The 15,908-nt window shown below is 36.8% G+C and overlaps 1 protein-coding gene across 2 annotated transcripts in view; it reads left to right on the top strand.

Moving 5' to 3' along the window:
- The window catches only part of Rassf (Ras association family member), a 154,022-nt gene that overhangs the window by 85,029 nt on the left and 53,085 nt on the right, over positions 1-15,908 (top strand). Inside the window, exon 7 of one of the 2 annotated variants that reach the window (XM_081726648.1) lies at positions 248-7,956. The exons of the other annotated variant lie outside the window; for it this stretch is intronic. Within the exon in view, the coding sequence (XP_081582774.1) occupies positions 248-471 (224 nt within the window). The 3' untranslated portion in view covers positions 472-7,956. Of the gene's footprint in view, positions 1-247; positions 7,957-15,908 lie in introns of those variants that run through there. 2 annotated transcript variants of the gene reach the window in all.

Raw genomic sequence — 15,908 nt, 5'->3', positions numbered from 1 at the left:
CAGCTGATACACTGCACTTAAATTTACTTAATCGTAATGACAGTATTGCATTACCGTGTTTGTAGCTGCTAATGCTGAAAGATAAAATTGTTTAAAGTAGGATAAATGAGACTCAGTCGTGTTATTAGGTAAAATACAGATAATGTTATATCAGTGTCGTAAATATATGTTAATATGCAATATAATATTTTATACTTATTTCTTTTTAAAGAAAAAGTCTTATTATTTACTTATTTATTTTTTGCAGGCGGCTGGAAACACGCTGTAGCATTTTTAATGTGGATACATAGAAGGAGTGAAGAACCAGCAACCACGTCCACTACATGCTACTGGAAAAAGTCTGTTCTGTCATGTGTTGGCGGGGCAAGAAAATTTGTTTGTAGTAGTGCATTGGTTTCTTCAGACGTTAATGTACCATTCGTTCCCCCTAGAACAGGCTTTTTGTCAGTAGTGATTAAAGAAGGTAAATGAAAACGGCGGCAGAACTTGTTAATTAGTTATTCTACTCCAGTTACACCAATAGATGAACTATCACTGCATAATTTATGTTGCTGATTTTCTTTCACTGGAAAGAATACTCTTGATGAATTCCGAGAGTTCTGCAGCAGTATGATAAAGGATTTCGCCTGTATTGAAGCTTCAGAACTGACGTCGCCTCAAAGTGAGTCCGAGCTATGGCATAAACTTCGCTTTGGAAGGATTACTGCTTCAAGAATTTATGAAGCTCGTCGCTGTCAGACTACTGACGGTAGTCTTGTAGAAACCATATTGGGCTCTCGCAGTGTAGAAACTCAAGCTATGATACGCGGACGCAAACTTGACTCTTCAGTTCGTCACAGGGTCGAAGAACTGACTGGTAGGAAATTTTGCAAGTGCGGATTAGTTTTGAAGCTAGATTTGCCTTTCTTTGGTGCATCGCCTGATGCTGTAGACGATAATTGTGCTGTGGAAATAAGTGTTCCCAGAACTAAATCTGTAAAAAGATATACACTCAATACAGGCTGTCCGGCTTCAAAATATCTAGCACAGATTCAATTTCAGATGCATATTGCAGGTAAGAGAGAAGGATTGTTGTGCATTGTAGATCCACAATCCGAAAAACCAAAGAATGTTGACATTCATCTTCTTAAATACAATGAGGCTTGCAGAAGTTATTCTCCAACCAAAAAAAAAAAAAAAAAAAAAAAATTCTGGGAGGTTGCTATATTTCCGAAACTATTATAACGTTAATAAGCTTTTTTAAAATACAGTGTGACCCAAAAGTAGGTATTCAGAGATAAAAATAAAACCAAGAATATTAAGGATGTTATAGGTTACATATTGAAAAGTGAAGACACTCTTTGGATCTGATTACATGTAGCTTTCATTTATGTTCCAACACACGCTGGTATCTTTCTCAGTACCCATGCATCGTTGAGTGCATGCAACAAGGTGTGCATATTGAGGAAGACGCCAGCGTGTATTGAAATATATATGAAAGTACATTTAATTGGGTACGAACGCTTATTTACGTGAAACCAAAAAATCAAGCACGATAACAATTATATTCAGGATCAACTTTGTTTCAGTTCGTTGGAAATGTATTTTATTTTCTCTTTTTACTTTACAAAATTGATTTTGGTGAAGATACTATGTAGTATTGTATTCTGCAATGGCGAATATTGTATAAAATGTAACTTTCTTTATTCACTACTAATAGAATAATTTGCCATAAAACATTCCTTTTAACTAAACATTAAAAATTCTAGGCTTAAGTTATGAGTTTAGTTGTCTATTATCTGTATAAATTTTGGTATAAATACACGGGGAGATTCTTTCGGTACTAGGCCCAAAAATGCAAATATTTCAGCAAGTCGGAAGCGTATAATTATGAAGTATGCATAAAAGAAGTATAGGTCCTTGGGAAAGAAGGGGAAAAAGTCTTTATGTCGTCGAGACAACTGGCGCCGTATTACGCATTGCCGTATCTACAATATGAACACTGCCCTGATGTGTTGGTGCTGGCAAAGGGCAATTATGTACACAACAGAGGTGCGTGATTTTATAGTTCGTAACTACCGCGATAGGTTCCTTTAAGCAGTAGCATGTCGAATGTTTGAATAAATATGACGGTAGGAACGTTCCATTAAAGCTAACCATTGCAGATGTGGCGAAAAGACTAGAAAAGACAAACCCCAAACATGAAGTGTTGCATTGGAACACTTTCATTGCTAGGATAGTAGTGACAAACATTACCAGCATCTTCTCTAGTAATGACATGCTTGCAAGGCGTGTGTTACGTATGCATATTTAGAATGTACTGAATAGTCTTGGAGATAATGACAATTACTTGAATCTAGTAGCGAAATAATCACTCTGTATGTCTTTGTAATAAAATTTGTTCTATTACTGGTTAACATGTGATTTGAGTCATATTTCATGTTGCCTACTCATGTCTTAGGTGTGACATTGGATCCTGTTTATAATAACAGTAATGTAAATAATGTCTAGAATATTCAGTTCTAAATATAAAATGTATGTTTTTCAGATTTGTTTCCTTTTCCTCAAATTACTAATTATATAAAGTAGTTCATGGTTATTATACTCAATGAAGAATTTATTCATAACTAGCATATACACGCGTATCATCGCAGCGAGCAATAATCTGTGGTTAGTATTGAATTTATGGCAACAGTCTTTTCCAAGATCAGGCTCATTTTTCATATAGATTCTCACAAAACCAATGTGAAACACTGACTGGTTGGTGTGCACAAGGACTGAACATCCAAGTAGCTACTCACTGCCACGGTAAACCGGAAACCAGAGTTCAATTCTGACCCAGAAAAATATTCTGAGTGTAAAATGAGGCGAAATTGATTATCCTTTTTATTTTTTTAGTAGTGTGTTGGGTGGTCTAAAACTTGTGCCCGTGCTCAGTGGAGAGAGGGGATGATGATAGATATAAAATGAAGATGAAAACGTAATATGATTTTATTTCGGCGGTAGAGCGCGGTAAAGATATGATGGGACAAGACCGCATGGCATGTTTATAAGGCAAGTGTGTATCAAAGAAAAAAATACCAGAGTAGCATGGAGTAAGGGTTACGTGTATGGTAGGCAACCAGGTGGTTCATTGTTTCCATTCACTTTCGTTTGCAATATTTTGCTCTGAAAAAAAAAAAAAAAAAGAAAAAGAAAAAAGGTCGAACCCGTTGTGGTATTTGGACATGGATCGCTAGTTGCAAGTCATACATGTTACCCATAATCCATGTCAAATATTGGTAAGTTTTACGTCAGACACTTTAGTGCAAGCGGCCTCGGGTTCGATTTCCGGTAGGGGCATTGAGCGAAAAGATACAACAACTTTTTCGGCCAGTCATCCTTAATGAAGTTTTTCCTAGTTTTACTCATTCGTAGTATAGTACCTAACATACACGTTCCAGGTCACTTCCTCCCCCTTTCCCGGATAGTGTGCTCGCCGAGAAACGTCATTCCTCAGACATGACGGGTTTATGGTTATGGAGTCAGTAATGTGCAGAAGTATGTGAAAAGAAATAAGTAAATAATACATTTAGGGATGTTTGAATTTCCCTAGCTTTTTTTTTTAAAAAAAAAAAAATTATCACACGAAAACCCTACCTGAAAAAATATGCTTCACATCTTGGATCGAAATAATAAGCACAACGTGATAATAATTACCTTTTTCAATCGTGTTTCTCAGTATACTCCTAGTTTCAGAGTTGGATCAAAATATGTATTCAAGAGAGAATCACTTGAGCAGAAAATGATTGAAAAAATATAGGTTTGTGAATCATACATAACTAATTTTGTTTGCGCTTGATCAAATTCGCTTTAGGTGTTAAACTGAAATTTATTGTATAAAAATGAAAAGGATTTTGTGATTGCATCACGAGAAAACGGCTAAGCCGTTTCAAGTGAATTTTTGAATGTAGTTACCACGTACCTCAAACTGGGTTTGTATTATGTTCCTCTTACTGAAATGCGTATTCTAACGGGGAAATGGAGGTTCAAAATCTATGCAAAAAATTTAGTACCTCATCATGCTGTCTCGTTAAGAAAATGAATCTTGGTGTATAAACTCATTGAAAATAAGTGAACCTGTGTCTCAACATTTTTGAGTTTTCCCGTTTTAAAGGGGGCATTTTCTATAATTTCCTTACATTAAAAACTATGTTGCCTGTTATTTGTGATTGTATCACGGAGAAACTGTTCAGCGGTTTGAAATTATTTCTTGGAGATAGTTAGTACCTACCTCAAGCTGAGATTTTTTCGTGTAATTTTACTTAGAGGCAGAAAGGAGTTCAAAAATTACGCTAAAAATAAATATCTTATGGAGTGTATAGTTTTACACTATCTCAGTATTTGTCTGGTATGTTTTGAGAAAAACTAAGTGAATCTTCAGTCAGGATGGCTGCTTCAGGGATTTGAATCCTGAATACATTAAGGATTTTATTCATATTCTATAGTATCTACTTTCTTCTTTCTAGAATTCGAAATGTGTCAATGGTGCAAAATGTGTCCCACGAAACGCGGATGGGAATTTACAGATTCCCTTGTGCGATTTTTTTTTTTTTAGTCTAGTCCGAAGTCTCATAATTATGCACTGAAGCTAAGCGAGATGATGATGAGATGAATGATAATGGTGACGTGACGAGAGTGGAAAGAAACGGGAGAACCTCGAGAAAACCCATGCACACGGTGTTTGTCCACCACAAAGTCCACGTAGCGGGAGCTGAGTTGAAACTAGAAACCCGCGCTAGAAGTGAGTCACCACGGTCTACAAGGGAGTTCTATAGTTTCATATGTACAATAGAACATGAATGCTTAAATGATATTTTAAATAGGAAAATGGCTTTAAATATATGTGCAAATTTAAAAGCTCAATTTTCCTGTACAAAATCCATTAGACTAGTTAAAAAAATGGGTTTTTCATAGCCTCTATACCATCATCCTTTGCTGAAGATCCATTATATACTGATTAGGATATAATGTTTTAAAAATTCTACAATATGCAATAGCAATCTAAAGTGACTGGATAGAGCTCCATCGTGATTAAATGGTTAGCGTTCCCACCTTAGGCGTGGGAGATGTAATCTCGATTTCCAGTGGTAGCTTATATGGTTATCACCTATCTCTGAGATGCAGGGTGCAGTCCTCCGGCATCATGGTATGTTCAGCCATGTTGCAGACTTTTTTTTTCTTTTACTTCTGTCTCTACACCCTTTGGTCTAAAGGAGACAGCTGATTAATGAAAAAAAAAAAAAAGAATGATTGTTAGAAAAATTTACTTTCTCGGCGGATACACGGGACTACGTGCACACAAAAGGCATACGCGCTAGCTAGTAACAACGGTGAGGGCTCGCAAAATAGTTATAGACGTCATTTCAAGCATAACTATTCTGTGACATGGGTGCACAGACACAATAGCCGAGGAAAGCATGGTGTGTCTTAGAGAGGTATAGCATCATTGTCGACAAAAACCTGCACAAGTGACGTGCAGCAAATCAAGCAAGCCTCTTCCTTCAATACAATAACATCCATCCCATGTTTCATAATTAATCCAAATTGCTCTGAAGAACATCTGTCGGGTTGTCAGTTTTCAGAATGAACTCGTTAATTGCCTCAACAAATGGATCATACATTGAATATCGTATCTCAACAATACACGTAACTCAATACATTTAAAATAGAATCTAAAATCGTATAAAAGCACATGTTGGTTAATTATAATACTGTTTAAGTCAGGACCCTCTATACCTAAACTGAAATGGTATATTATACTAATAGAAATCATTTCTGCAGTTTCATTACCATCTTCTTTCAAAATTGGAACGTTATTAGAAAAGAAAGTATACTTACCCTTAGTGAGAGAACCCTGATTAGACGCTACGCCATGTGAGGTTTGTATAAGGAAAGACCAGAAAGTTCTTACATTTAGTGATAAGGTAAGGATCCGCAATTTGGTCCACGGACGCGCCCTTCTCTACTTATTCACCTCGTATTACTTACATTTTACATCTATCAATAAATCTGTAATACCTCCTGCGGAGTTGAGGACACCTGTCATTGTACAGATTTTTACATTCATAGCACATCTTGAACATGATGAGGGTAAGAACTTCTGGCCTACGCTGGTGGTGGGCATCATTTCCCCCCCCCCCCACCTTTTTCGCATACTATCAATATCATTCACTGAATTATTCGTTTCTCTGCTTCATGGCTTAATGTTCTCATGAAACCACATAAAGATAAGATATATAGCATTTTTTTAAAATATTTTTTTCTATAAATTGATAAGCATTGCAGCTGTAAATTTAAAATAATATTTTTACTTCAATTCATATTACTTTAGGTTCTAGTTTTACTTCCATTTATTCTGTTGACAAAAATAATTTTAAAATAGTCTGTTTATCGCTTACACTCTTTAGACAAGGAATAGTTATGCTAAATGCCAATAAATGTTCATTTAAAAATTTGTGAAATTAATACTTTAGCACAAACCATCATGAATTTACATTTTCTCTTATTGACAGAAAATGAGAAACAAACATTAAGAAAGAAAGAAAAGAATAACTTACAACAATTTTTTAGAGTAGTTCCAAGTTAAAGTTTAATATTTAAATTTTTTCATACTTTATTTTTTTTTCCCCCCCTTTCTGTGTAATTAGTGAAGAATCAGAACAAACGTTTACACACAGTTATTGTATTCAAGAAAACATATTTTGATAACTAAACATAACATTAACACTGGTCAAAATCGGTATTTTTATTACAGATAAATTTGACGTTTTACTTTTTCTTCTTCGTAACACTTCTTGTACACTATTAAAGTTATTGTAAACATTTACGAAGTTTTAATGAAAATAAGTGAACAACGCAGATTCTGAAAGCAAGTTTGTGTAGGTTTGGTATTTAAAAAAAAAAAAAAAAAAAAAAAAAAAAAAAACTGCCTGTTTTAAAACAAAACTTTATTTTCAAATCAATATATCACTATTCTGAAACACGTTTTTATATTTATATGCAAATCTGTGAAAAGTATAACTAATTCAACACTTAAAGTAGATTTGTTCCTTTTAGCAAAATACATCGGTTTCAACCTTTAAAAGAATCTGAATAAAAGTAGGAGAAAAACAGTAAAAGTCACATAATCGATTTGCAACAAATGCAAACTTACAAATGCTTAAGAAATAAATTTAATAAAATATTTCTGAGTATTGCAAGTTGGAACACCTGGACAAAAGAACACACAATAACACTGTTCAACAAATTTTGATCGAAAGTATGTAAATTCTTTGAAATTGCGATTTTTACATTCATGTAAGCATAGTATGAAAGGAAATGATAATAGAAGAATTTTCTTAGCTCAGGTTGTGAAGAAAAAAAAAACGCCCTTGTACAACAGTAGCTGTATATATACAAATGTATTAATATTTATAGAACATTTAAGCAAAATCCTTGTAAAAACCTACATTTCACTTTTTTTTTTATCTATTTCACTGTGATGTGATAAGCTGGGGAGTTAAGAAGTACCCTAACCTATAGCTTTCTATATCCTTGTACTTCCTTTTTCAAAATTGCACAAATACCAGTTTCACAGCGATACAGAAAATAAAATAACCGGGGTCAAGTTAAACATTAACAATTCCGTAATAAAAATCAGTATTAACATCAAAACATGAAAAATATGTACAAATACCTTTTTGTGCAAGAACTACACTGCAATGTAGACAAAAGTTTCAAGTGATCCCTTGTACAGGATTATGTTTATTTTATTTTGAGCGTCTTCGCTTGGCTTGCCTTTTGTAGGTTACATCTGGAGCATCCCTTGCAATAGTCCAACAGTAGTCGGCCAATATGTTAGAACTCCACTTTCCCTCATATCTCTTCTCCATGGCTGCAATATCTTGATGGAAACGCTCACCATGTTCGTCACTTACTGCTCTACAATCTTCGGGAAAGAAGTCTAGATGTGAATGAAGAAAGTGGAGTTTCAGAGACATATTGCAACCAAGATTTTCGTAGCACAATAACAACATTTGCTACCAGTTGTTTGCAATTTGTTGCTCGGTGTCTTCCCAAGAACTGTGAACAAATACTCTTCAAGCTTTCCCACGCAGCTTTCTCCTCACCTTGGAGAATTTCGTCGAACTTGTGATCTTTGAATAGTTGCCTAATCTGTGGCCCTATGAAAACACCCTCTTTAACTTTGGCATCACCTAATCGATTGAATTGTCCTCTTAGGTACTTATAGGCCTCATCCTCTTGGTCCATGCTCTTATCAAAACTTTTCATAAGACCTAATTTAATATGTAGAGGGGGAAGCAAAATTCGGTTATGATCTACCAGTGGTTCATGCTGCACATTTTTCACTCCCGGCTGAAGAGTTTCTCTGGTATTCCAATCACTTTTGCGGTAATGATGTCCCATTCACATATAAAGCAACAGTACTTTGTATACCCTAACTGCATACCTAGCAACAGTGCTATTACTTTAAGGTCACCACAAATGAGCCACTGAAAATCGTAATATTTAATGGCTTGAAGTAAACGTTTCAAGTTTTCATAAGATTCCTTCATATGAACTGCGTAACCTACAGGAATTGAAGGAAGTTCATTTCCAATATGTAAAAGCACTGCCTTTAAACTCACCTTGGACGAATCTATAAAGAGCCTCCACTCCGTAGGTTCGTAATTAACTTCTTCTCCCTATTCCGATACACTGAAATATTTACTTTTTCCTGCAATAAATTCCATTGCTTTAAGCGTGACGCTAAAATTTCGGCTTTGCTTTTCAAGAGGTCCAAGTCTCTGATTAGATCATTTAGTTCCTCTTGAGTAAGTCTATGTGGTTCACATGGAGGTTCTTCTACAACAAACGTAGGGTCCTTCGAAGTACTTGATTCAGGAGCTTCAACTTCTTGATCATCATCAGAAAAAAGATCGTATTCTTTAGGTGGGTCAGGAACAGGTAGTCCTTCTCCATGTGGAACAGGGCGCATTGCAGAAGGAATGTTAGGATAGATCAAGGCCCGCTTCTTCTTCGTGGAAATTCCCTTCTTGACGGAAGGAACCATACAAAAATAACAGTCTCTGATGTGGTCGCTTGGCTCCCTCCAAATCATGGGCACTGCAAAAGGCATTGAGCGCCCCTTCCCATTAGTCCAATTTCTTAGATTGCTGGCACAAGTATTACACGATGTGGGGTGCCCAAGATTTATCTTGGTCTCCAAAGTAATATTGATAGGCTTTTCTTATTAGTGGTGTTATAGTCTGCTTTTGTGAGGAAAATGTCACTTCCCCACACACGTAGCAGAAGCTATCCGCACTGTTTACACAATTTCGCGGCATTTTTGTTTATTGAAATCTTCAAAATGTCACTTGAAATAGTTCCGACAACTATTTAAAAATATACATTCGAAATACCAGTATTTTTGCGTACTTGTAGTTGTATTTTTATGTCCTGCACTACACAAACGTCACACCCAAAACGCTGATAACTACACTAAACCTGTCTTTTCTAACAATAGCAGAACACTACTGAGATAAGAAACACAATGAAACCAAGCGTTCATATAGTTTCTCCAGTGTTGCCGGATCAGTGTAACATTTTACCCCAAACGAAGCGAATATATTTATTTTTAAAGCGTTATTATTAGACATGCCTGTAAAACGAAAAGTAGAGCTAATATTCGAAAATAACTTTCAAATTCGTGATCAGCACCACAAAATCAATAAGAATTAGCTGATTTTGTTCAATTTACATTTTCGTTGTTGAACAGTGTAATCGCCCAATCATAACAGTTAAATTTAATCATCCTGATCATATACTTAGATTATGGTAGTTTCTAAATTCACACGTTTATTAAAAAAAAAAAAAAAAAAAAAAAAAAAAAAAAAAAAAAAAAAAAAACATTTATGTACTTTTTCGAACAGGTATATATATATAAGCAAAAAAGCTAAACTAATTAGACATTTTATACATACACTTGTGATTTTTTGATTATATACATACACACCAGAAAATGTATCTATCTCAGTCAAATTTGTAGACACATACAAGATCTGACTGAAAGTAATGAAATTGACTACATAAAATTTATTTTGAGATATGCTTACTTTCAGTAAAATTCCTCGAAATTACATCCTTGAACATAACTATATACTTGCCACCGGTTCTGCCATATGTCCTGCTTTGCTTGGGAACCTTGAACAAGGATCTTTAAAGCCTTCGTCACAGCTAAGTTCGAGCAAGGGAAACAAGTAGTAGTATGATTAAGCACCCAGGTGTTGGCGATCTACGGGCGGAAATCACGTCTATGTTTTACTCTCACTTAAACACTTCTACGTAATACAACACTGATCGTTTGCCCAGTAAAAAACAGAAAAGATAATTCATTGTCGACGCTCTTCCCTCATTCTCCGAATATTTTGTGCCACAACTCGTGTGATTTCGGTATAGTATCCTTCCTGTAAGAATTCTGGGTTTGCATCTCGCTGTCGGATTTTTAAAGTTTAACCCAAAATTTTCCACGTCTCGACAGTCCTGTATTTTGACCGTTACGCGACGCTCAAACAGTTATCCACTTCGCAAGCTATTTATGTTTAGTTAAACTTCACAGACAACTGACGAGAAATCGATCGTTTATCTAACATTTTACACCAAGTATCACGCCTTGAGACTTACAGTTAGTCATCCGGCCCTTGTGAGTAGCCCAAGAAAATCAATATGATTACTTTCTGGGCAGACCTTGTATATGTAAATAAATTATAATTTTTGTAACATTTAGCCAATCCTTATTAATTATGTTATATATCATACAGTAGTTACATGAGTTTCTGTGGGTTTTTGAAATTTCGGGAAAGTCAGCAGAGGTGTGTGAGGCTTGCGAATAAAAATTATAACTAATCTCGTTTGGAACATCACTGTAGCTATTCGATATATTTCGATTAGTTTTGTTGGGATTTTTACTTTGCCCAGGAACATCAAAAACACAGATAAATCTAAAACAGTTCATTTAAAGTGGGGACGGCAGATACATGAGTGTATTACATATGCAGTGCCCCCTGCATATTGCATAACCCAGCAGCTACATACACGCAATTATCAATATTCCCCAACGAGCGTATTTGTAAGCATGAATGGAGAGTTAGTAACTTAGTCTCTTAGACGACGAATAACTCGTTCTATGTTTATTCTTAAACTTGCAATTCTTTTAGTTTCCTTACAATTTTCTTTAGTGAAAACGTTGTTAGCTAGAAGACTTGGAGGCCATACAAGCTTGCAATTTTTTTGAGCTAGTAAAGTTTCAACATGCTTGAAGCCTCTATCAGCCATTACGGTTGTCCCATCTCTCACATGGTTTAAGTACCCACTTTCTTCTAGAAGAATGATATCTGATATTCTTCCACCATAACCTTTAGATACAATATTGATTAACCCATCCGGAGTTGCTGATATTAAATACTTTAAAGTATTACACTTCTTATATTCAGACCAAGTCAACGCTTGATGTACTGAATCTGATGGTTTTTCTATCTCGATTTGGAAGCAATCTATTATACTTTCCACATTTATGTATCGAGCGAGAAAAGAATGTAGAAGTTGTCTTTTTATCATTTCTGATGGTGGCCATATGATTAATTGTTTCAAATTATGTGCAGCAACTGGCAAGTATTTTCTTAATAGAAAGTTGTTTGCATATAAACGCGACACTCCAAAATCATCAGCCAGTACTGCGAACGCATCATTTAATCGTATTTTTATAAGAACAAGAAAGACAATATATTTAGGAGATAATCTATGGCTAAATCTCTAAATACTGCATTGGGTTTCTCGCGAAAACGATGCAAGCTCTATTCAGACTGATTTCTTTCATATTTTTGTCTTGTTCTTCTTCACTGTTTTCGTAGTCCATTGATAAGTTATCATCCTTTTCCCATTCAGAACACACAACACTCTCATGTAATTCACTAGATCTGGAAGTGTAAACATCCTCTACGTCTAAAACTGCGAACTTGACTGGAGACGAATTAGCATCTCGTAGCGGCTGCTTTATCGGTGAACATTTTACACTGCTTACTGTACCCAATGTTGCAGGTGTACACATGGTGCTTTTACTCAAATAACGAACAGGCTTTGCTTGCACAGCGATGTAACGAATATTCAGTTGATTTATGGAAGCATCCTCTTCCAGTGTTTCTCGCGTTTCGAGAACATCCGCAAAATAGAAACAGAAAATTATTAGTAGGTCAATAATATTAGTAAATAAATAGCTACTGAGGAAATGTGGAAACTAAGGATAAAGGACCCTGTTTAAGTTCTCGCCAAAAATAAAAGTTCTATCTGCCTCGCTTTTTTTGCTGTATTCCTATAGATATAAAGGCAACTCCTCAGGAAAAAAAAAAAAATACTTCGACGACACTGATAACGATTTCAAGAAAGTAGGGCCAAAATACCGCAAATGTTTATAATGGAGTATATGGGAAACTACATGTTATATTCGGACTTTTGTAGGCACCATCCACAACTCTGAGATCAATGATATTATGTGCATCAGAGTACGGGACAAATAATAGGTAGAAACGAAAGTGGTGTTATGTTTCCTTTGGCTGATACAGGGTGTTAAAATTGGGCACCATCTGGTAGTTTAATAGACTGTATGGAAGAGTATTTGGTGGCTGGGAATTGTATTACGTACCATCAGCGCCTCCGAAATGCAGATCAAGATGATGTGGTGTTCCTCTCAAAGGCAAGGTTGTGACTCGAAGGTTCCTGGGCAAGGTGAACCCACGATGGTTTGCCATTGCCTGCCTTGAGATGACGACGTCCGAAGGATGGAACTGACAGTTGAATAAGGGATCCGGACTTCCTCTGTCCCCACCGGGAATCGAACGTGGGATCCCTTGATTACAAGGCGAAGAGCTTATCCATTCATCCACCGGGGACGCAATCTTACAAATAAGACCATTGTCATATTATATTTAATATTACGAAATAGGCAGAAAAGAAAGTGTTTGGGTCTGTTTCACACACGCACAGACACACACTATTACTCAGACACACAAATAAGGCATCGGAAACATAAAGAACACAAAGTGTTAAATTCTATGGGAATGGACAATATTGTCCGTAGATGTGAATGATAACACCACGATTAGTGGTCAAAATGTGCAGCAGATCTCCTTATAACCAAAGTTAAGTCATACCTGGATCTTCATTACCGTGTATGTCCTTAGTGTCGAGAAAAATACCACTTAGATGCGAAGCTGGAAAATGAACGGTTTCATAACGAGCAACACCAAGATACCAAAGAACGGAAGCCACGTGCGAGCAACATTCGAGAACACGAGCTCCACTGGGGCATTTGCAGTACCATCGGAGAATAGAGTCGGCTCCTGATTTTTCTGGATCATATTCAATGAAAAGTGTGTATTGCAAACTCTGTACATGTCGAGATTGAATTTTAAACCTCAAGATGTGTGAAGTGATATGCAAATGGAACAGTGAAAAACTGCCATCAGGTTTCATGTGTTCTGCTGCATATAAGTGAGCATTTTGGATTTGATAAATTCCAAGCGTGATTTTGAATAAGTCGTCTTCTGTCAATCGAGGGAAGTCAGCAATTGACGATCCGTCACACGGTTCCCAAATCTTTGCTGAGCGTTTGTCAATATCACCGGATGTCTGTAGTTTCTCTTGTAGTTCGTTTGTTAAACGAGAACGTGATATTTCAATACTTTCGTCAGACTTTTCTGGTGCATCGTTGGTCAATGGAAGCGCAAACTGATTCTCTAATGCACCTGCAATGAGTAAATACTCGCGTAAGTAGGGAAGAGCCGCAATTGGAACCCTATCCCTAAACATCTTGTACTTCATTTTGATATGGCCATTTTTCGCTTCTACACACCACCTGCCCTTTGTGACAATACGGAATTGGTTTGCAGCCAGGCAGTCATGCTGCTTCTTTCCCTTTTCTAAAAGACATGGCATTTTCGAAATTATCTCCGCCTCCTCCAACACCGTCATGGAATCTCGGAATCCCCTATCAACCAAAACACAGTCCCCTGGTTGTAAGAGCTGGTTTAAACCATTTGCAGTATCGGCGAACATAGAGTTTGTAATACTAGCATCATTATTTACACCAACAATGTCGACAATGTACCCGCTGGGTGTAACGATCATCATGGGTTTCACTAACGGACGTCCTTTTTGCACACTATACAGACACCTTTGCAGAGTGTAGTTCGTCGATTTTTCGGTGTAAATGTATGTTCCGTCAAAGACTAAAACCAGCTTGTCATCCCCTACCCCATAAAGTTTGCGGGCCTAAGCTGGAACCTTGCTCAGAAGAAACGAACAAGATAAATGCTTTGAACCCAATACGGACGGTACAAACTGCCTCATCAAAGCCTGTCTGATTGATTTCAATGCATTTGACACACTTCCGTGGCATGGATATACAAATATTGCTCCCAGAAAGTCATTACAAAGATCATGCCTGAGTTTCATTAACAACATGCTCAGTCTGGTTTCAACGCTTGTAACACTACTCTTATGTAAGGTGTCACAGAAGCTGCACAGCACAGTCAGCTGTTCATTGTTCAATCCCGTGAACACTACTAACTGTTCTTCAGGAATTTCTGCGAGGTTTACCTTCATGTTCACAGCCAAAGTTGACGTATCTTCAACGTTGAGATCCGATCCCTGACTACCCATTTCTGGTTGTTTCTTCACACTTCTCACATAAGAACTTGCCTTTATATAGCATGTTATACATAGTACTGTTGACGGACCGAAGCACTGGAATGACTTACCTTTGCTCCCACGCATGTAACTAACCGCTTGTAAGAACTCACTTCCACACACCGGGTGCTTTCTTTGTCCTCTAAACCATAGTTCGCACACGGAACATTGCCGATGTTTGTCCGTGCTTCCACCAGAACCCATTTGTCACACACGTCACCAAATTGTTTTGAAATGAATAATATGGCTTTTGCATTACACGTTTCCACACTGGCGAAATCTACCAGAAAATAACATCAAATAGTGCCCAACAACAAAGTTCGCATAAATGTCGCGAGAAACAGAACAACAACAAAAGTCACTGGAAAAAAGCATGCAGGAATTGCAACTTCTTGCAGTCACTAAAGACGAGTAAGCTACTACAGAAATCAACACCTTCACAATGACGCTTCTACTGTACTTCCCTCGATAGAGGCAGCCTCGCAACAGATAGATAGCGAATATGAAGCGAATGTTTGCAAATACACAACCTCAAACTTCCGGATCGGTCAAACAGAACATAATGCCACTGACGTATTCAACTATTATGTGCCCCTTACCCTGCTGTACATCATAATATGATAATGGTCTTATTTGTCAGAATATGTCCCCAGTGGATAAGCTCTCCGCCTTGTACTCAAGGGATCTCAGGTTCGATTCCCGGTGGGGACAGAGGAAGTCCGGATCCCTTATTCAACGGTCGGTTCCATCCTTCGGACGTCATCATTTCATGGCAGGCAATGGCAAACCATCGTGGGTTCACCTTGCCCAGGTACAGTCCGCGGCATAAAATTTGTTACAAAAATTCTAAGTCCAAATGAATAACAAACTCTTGCCCAGTTTTCTTATGCATTCCCGCAATACATGTATCAATCGATTAGTTGCTTCTAGTATTTATTCCAACTTCTCCCCGTCCTCCACCTCTCCTTGTCTAAAGCAGTGTGTGTGACGTAGTACACTCTTTCCATTCACCTGAAAAAGAAACAGGAATCAAGTTTACAATGTTATAGCTTTAAAACAGTCTTTTCCATTCGTTTGTTCTGCAATATTTTTAAGAGCCTAAATTAAAGGAAAGTCACACAATCTTCCCAGAGCTTCATAAACATCTTTAGTTTCATTCTTTTCTT

Source organism: Thermobia domestica, chromosome 1, assembly GCF_964235325.1.
Source record: "Thermobia domestica chromosome 1, izTheDome1.hap1.1, whole genome shotgun sequence".
NCBI lineage: Eukaryota > Metazoa > Arthropoda > Insecta > Zygentoma > Lepismatidae > Thermobia > Thermobia domestica.
The sequence above is the reverse complement of the archived record's forward strand: the minus strand, read 5'-3'. Positions and strand labels throughout refer to the sequence as shown.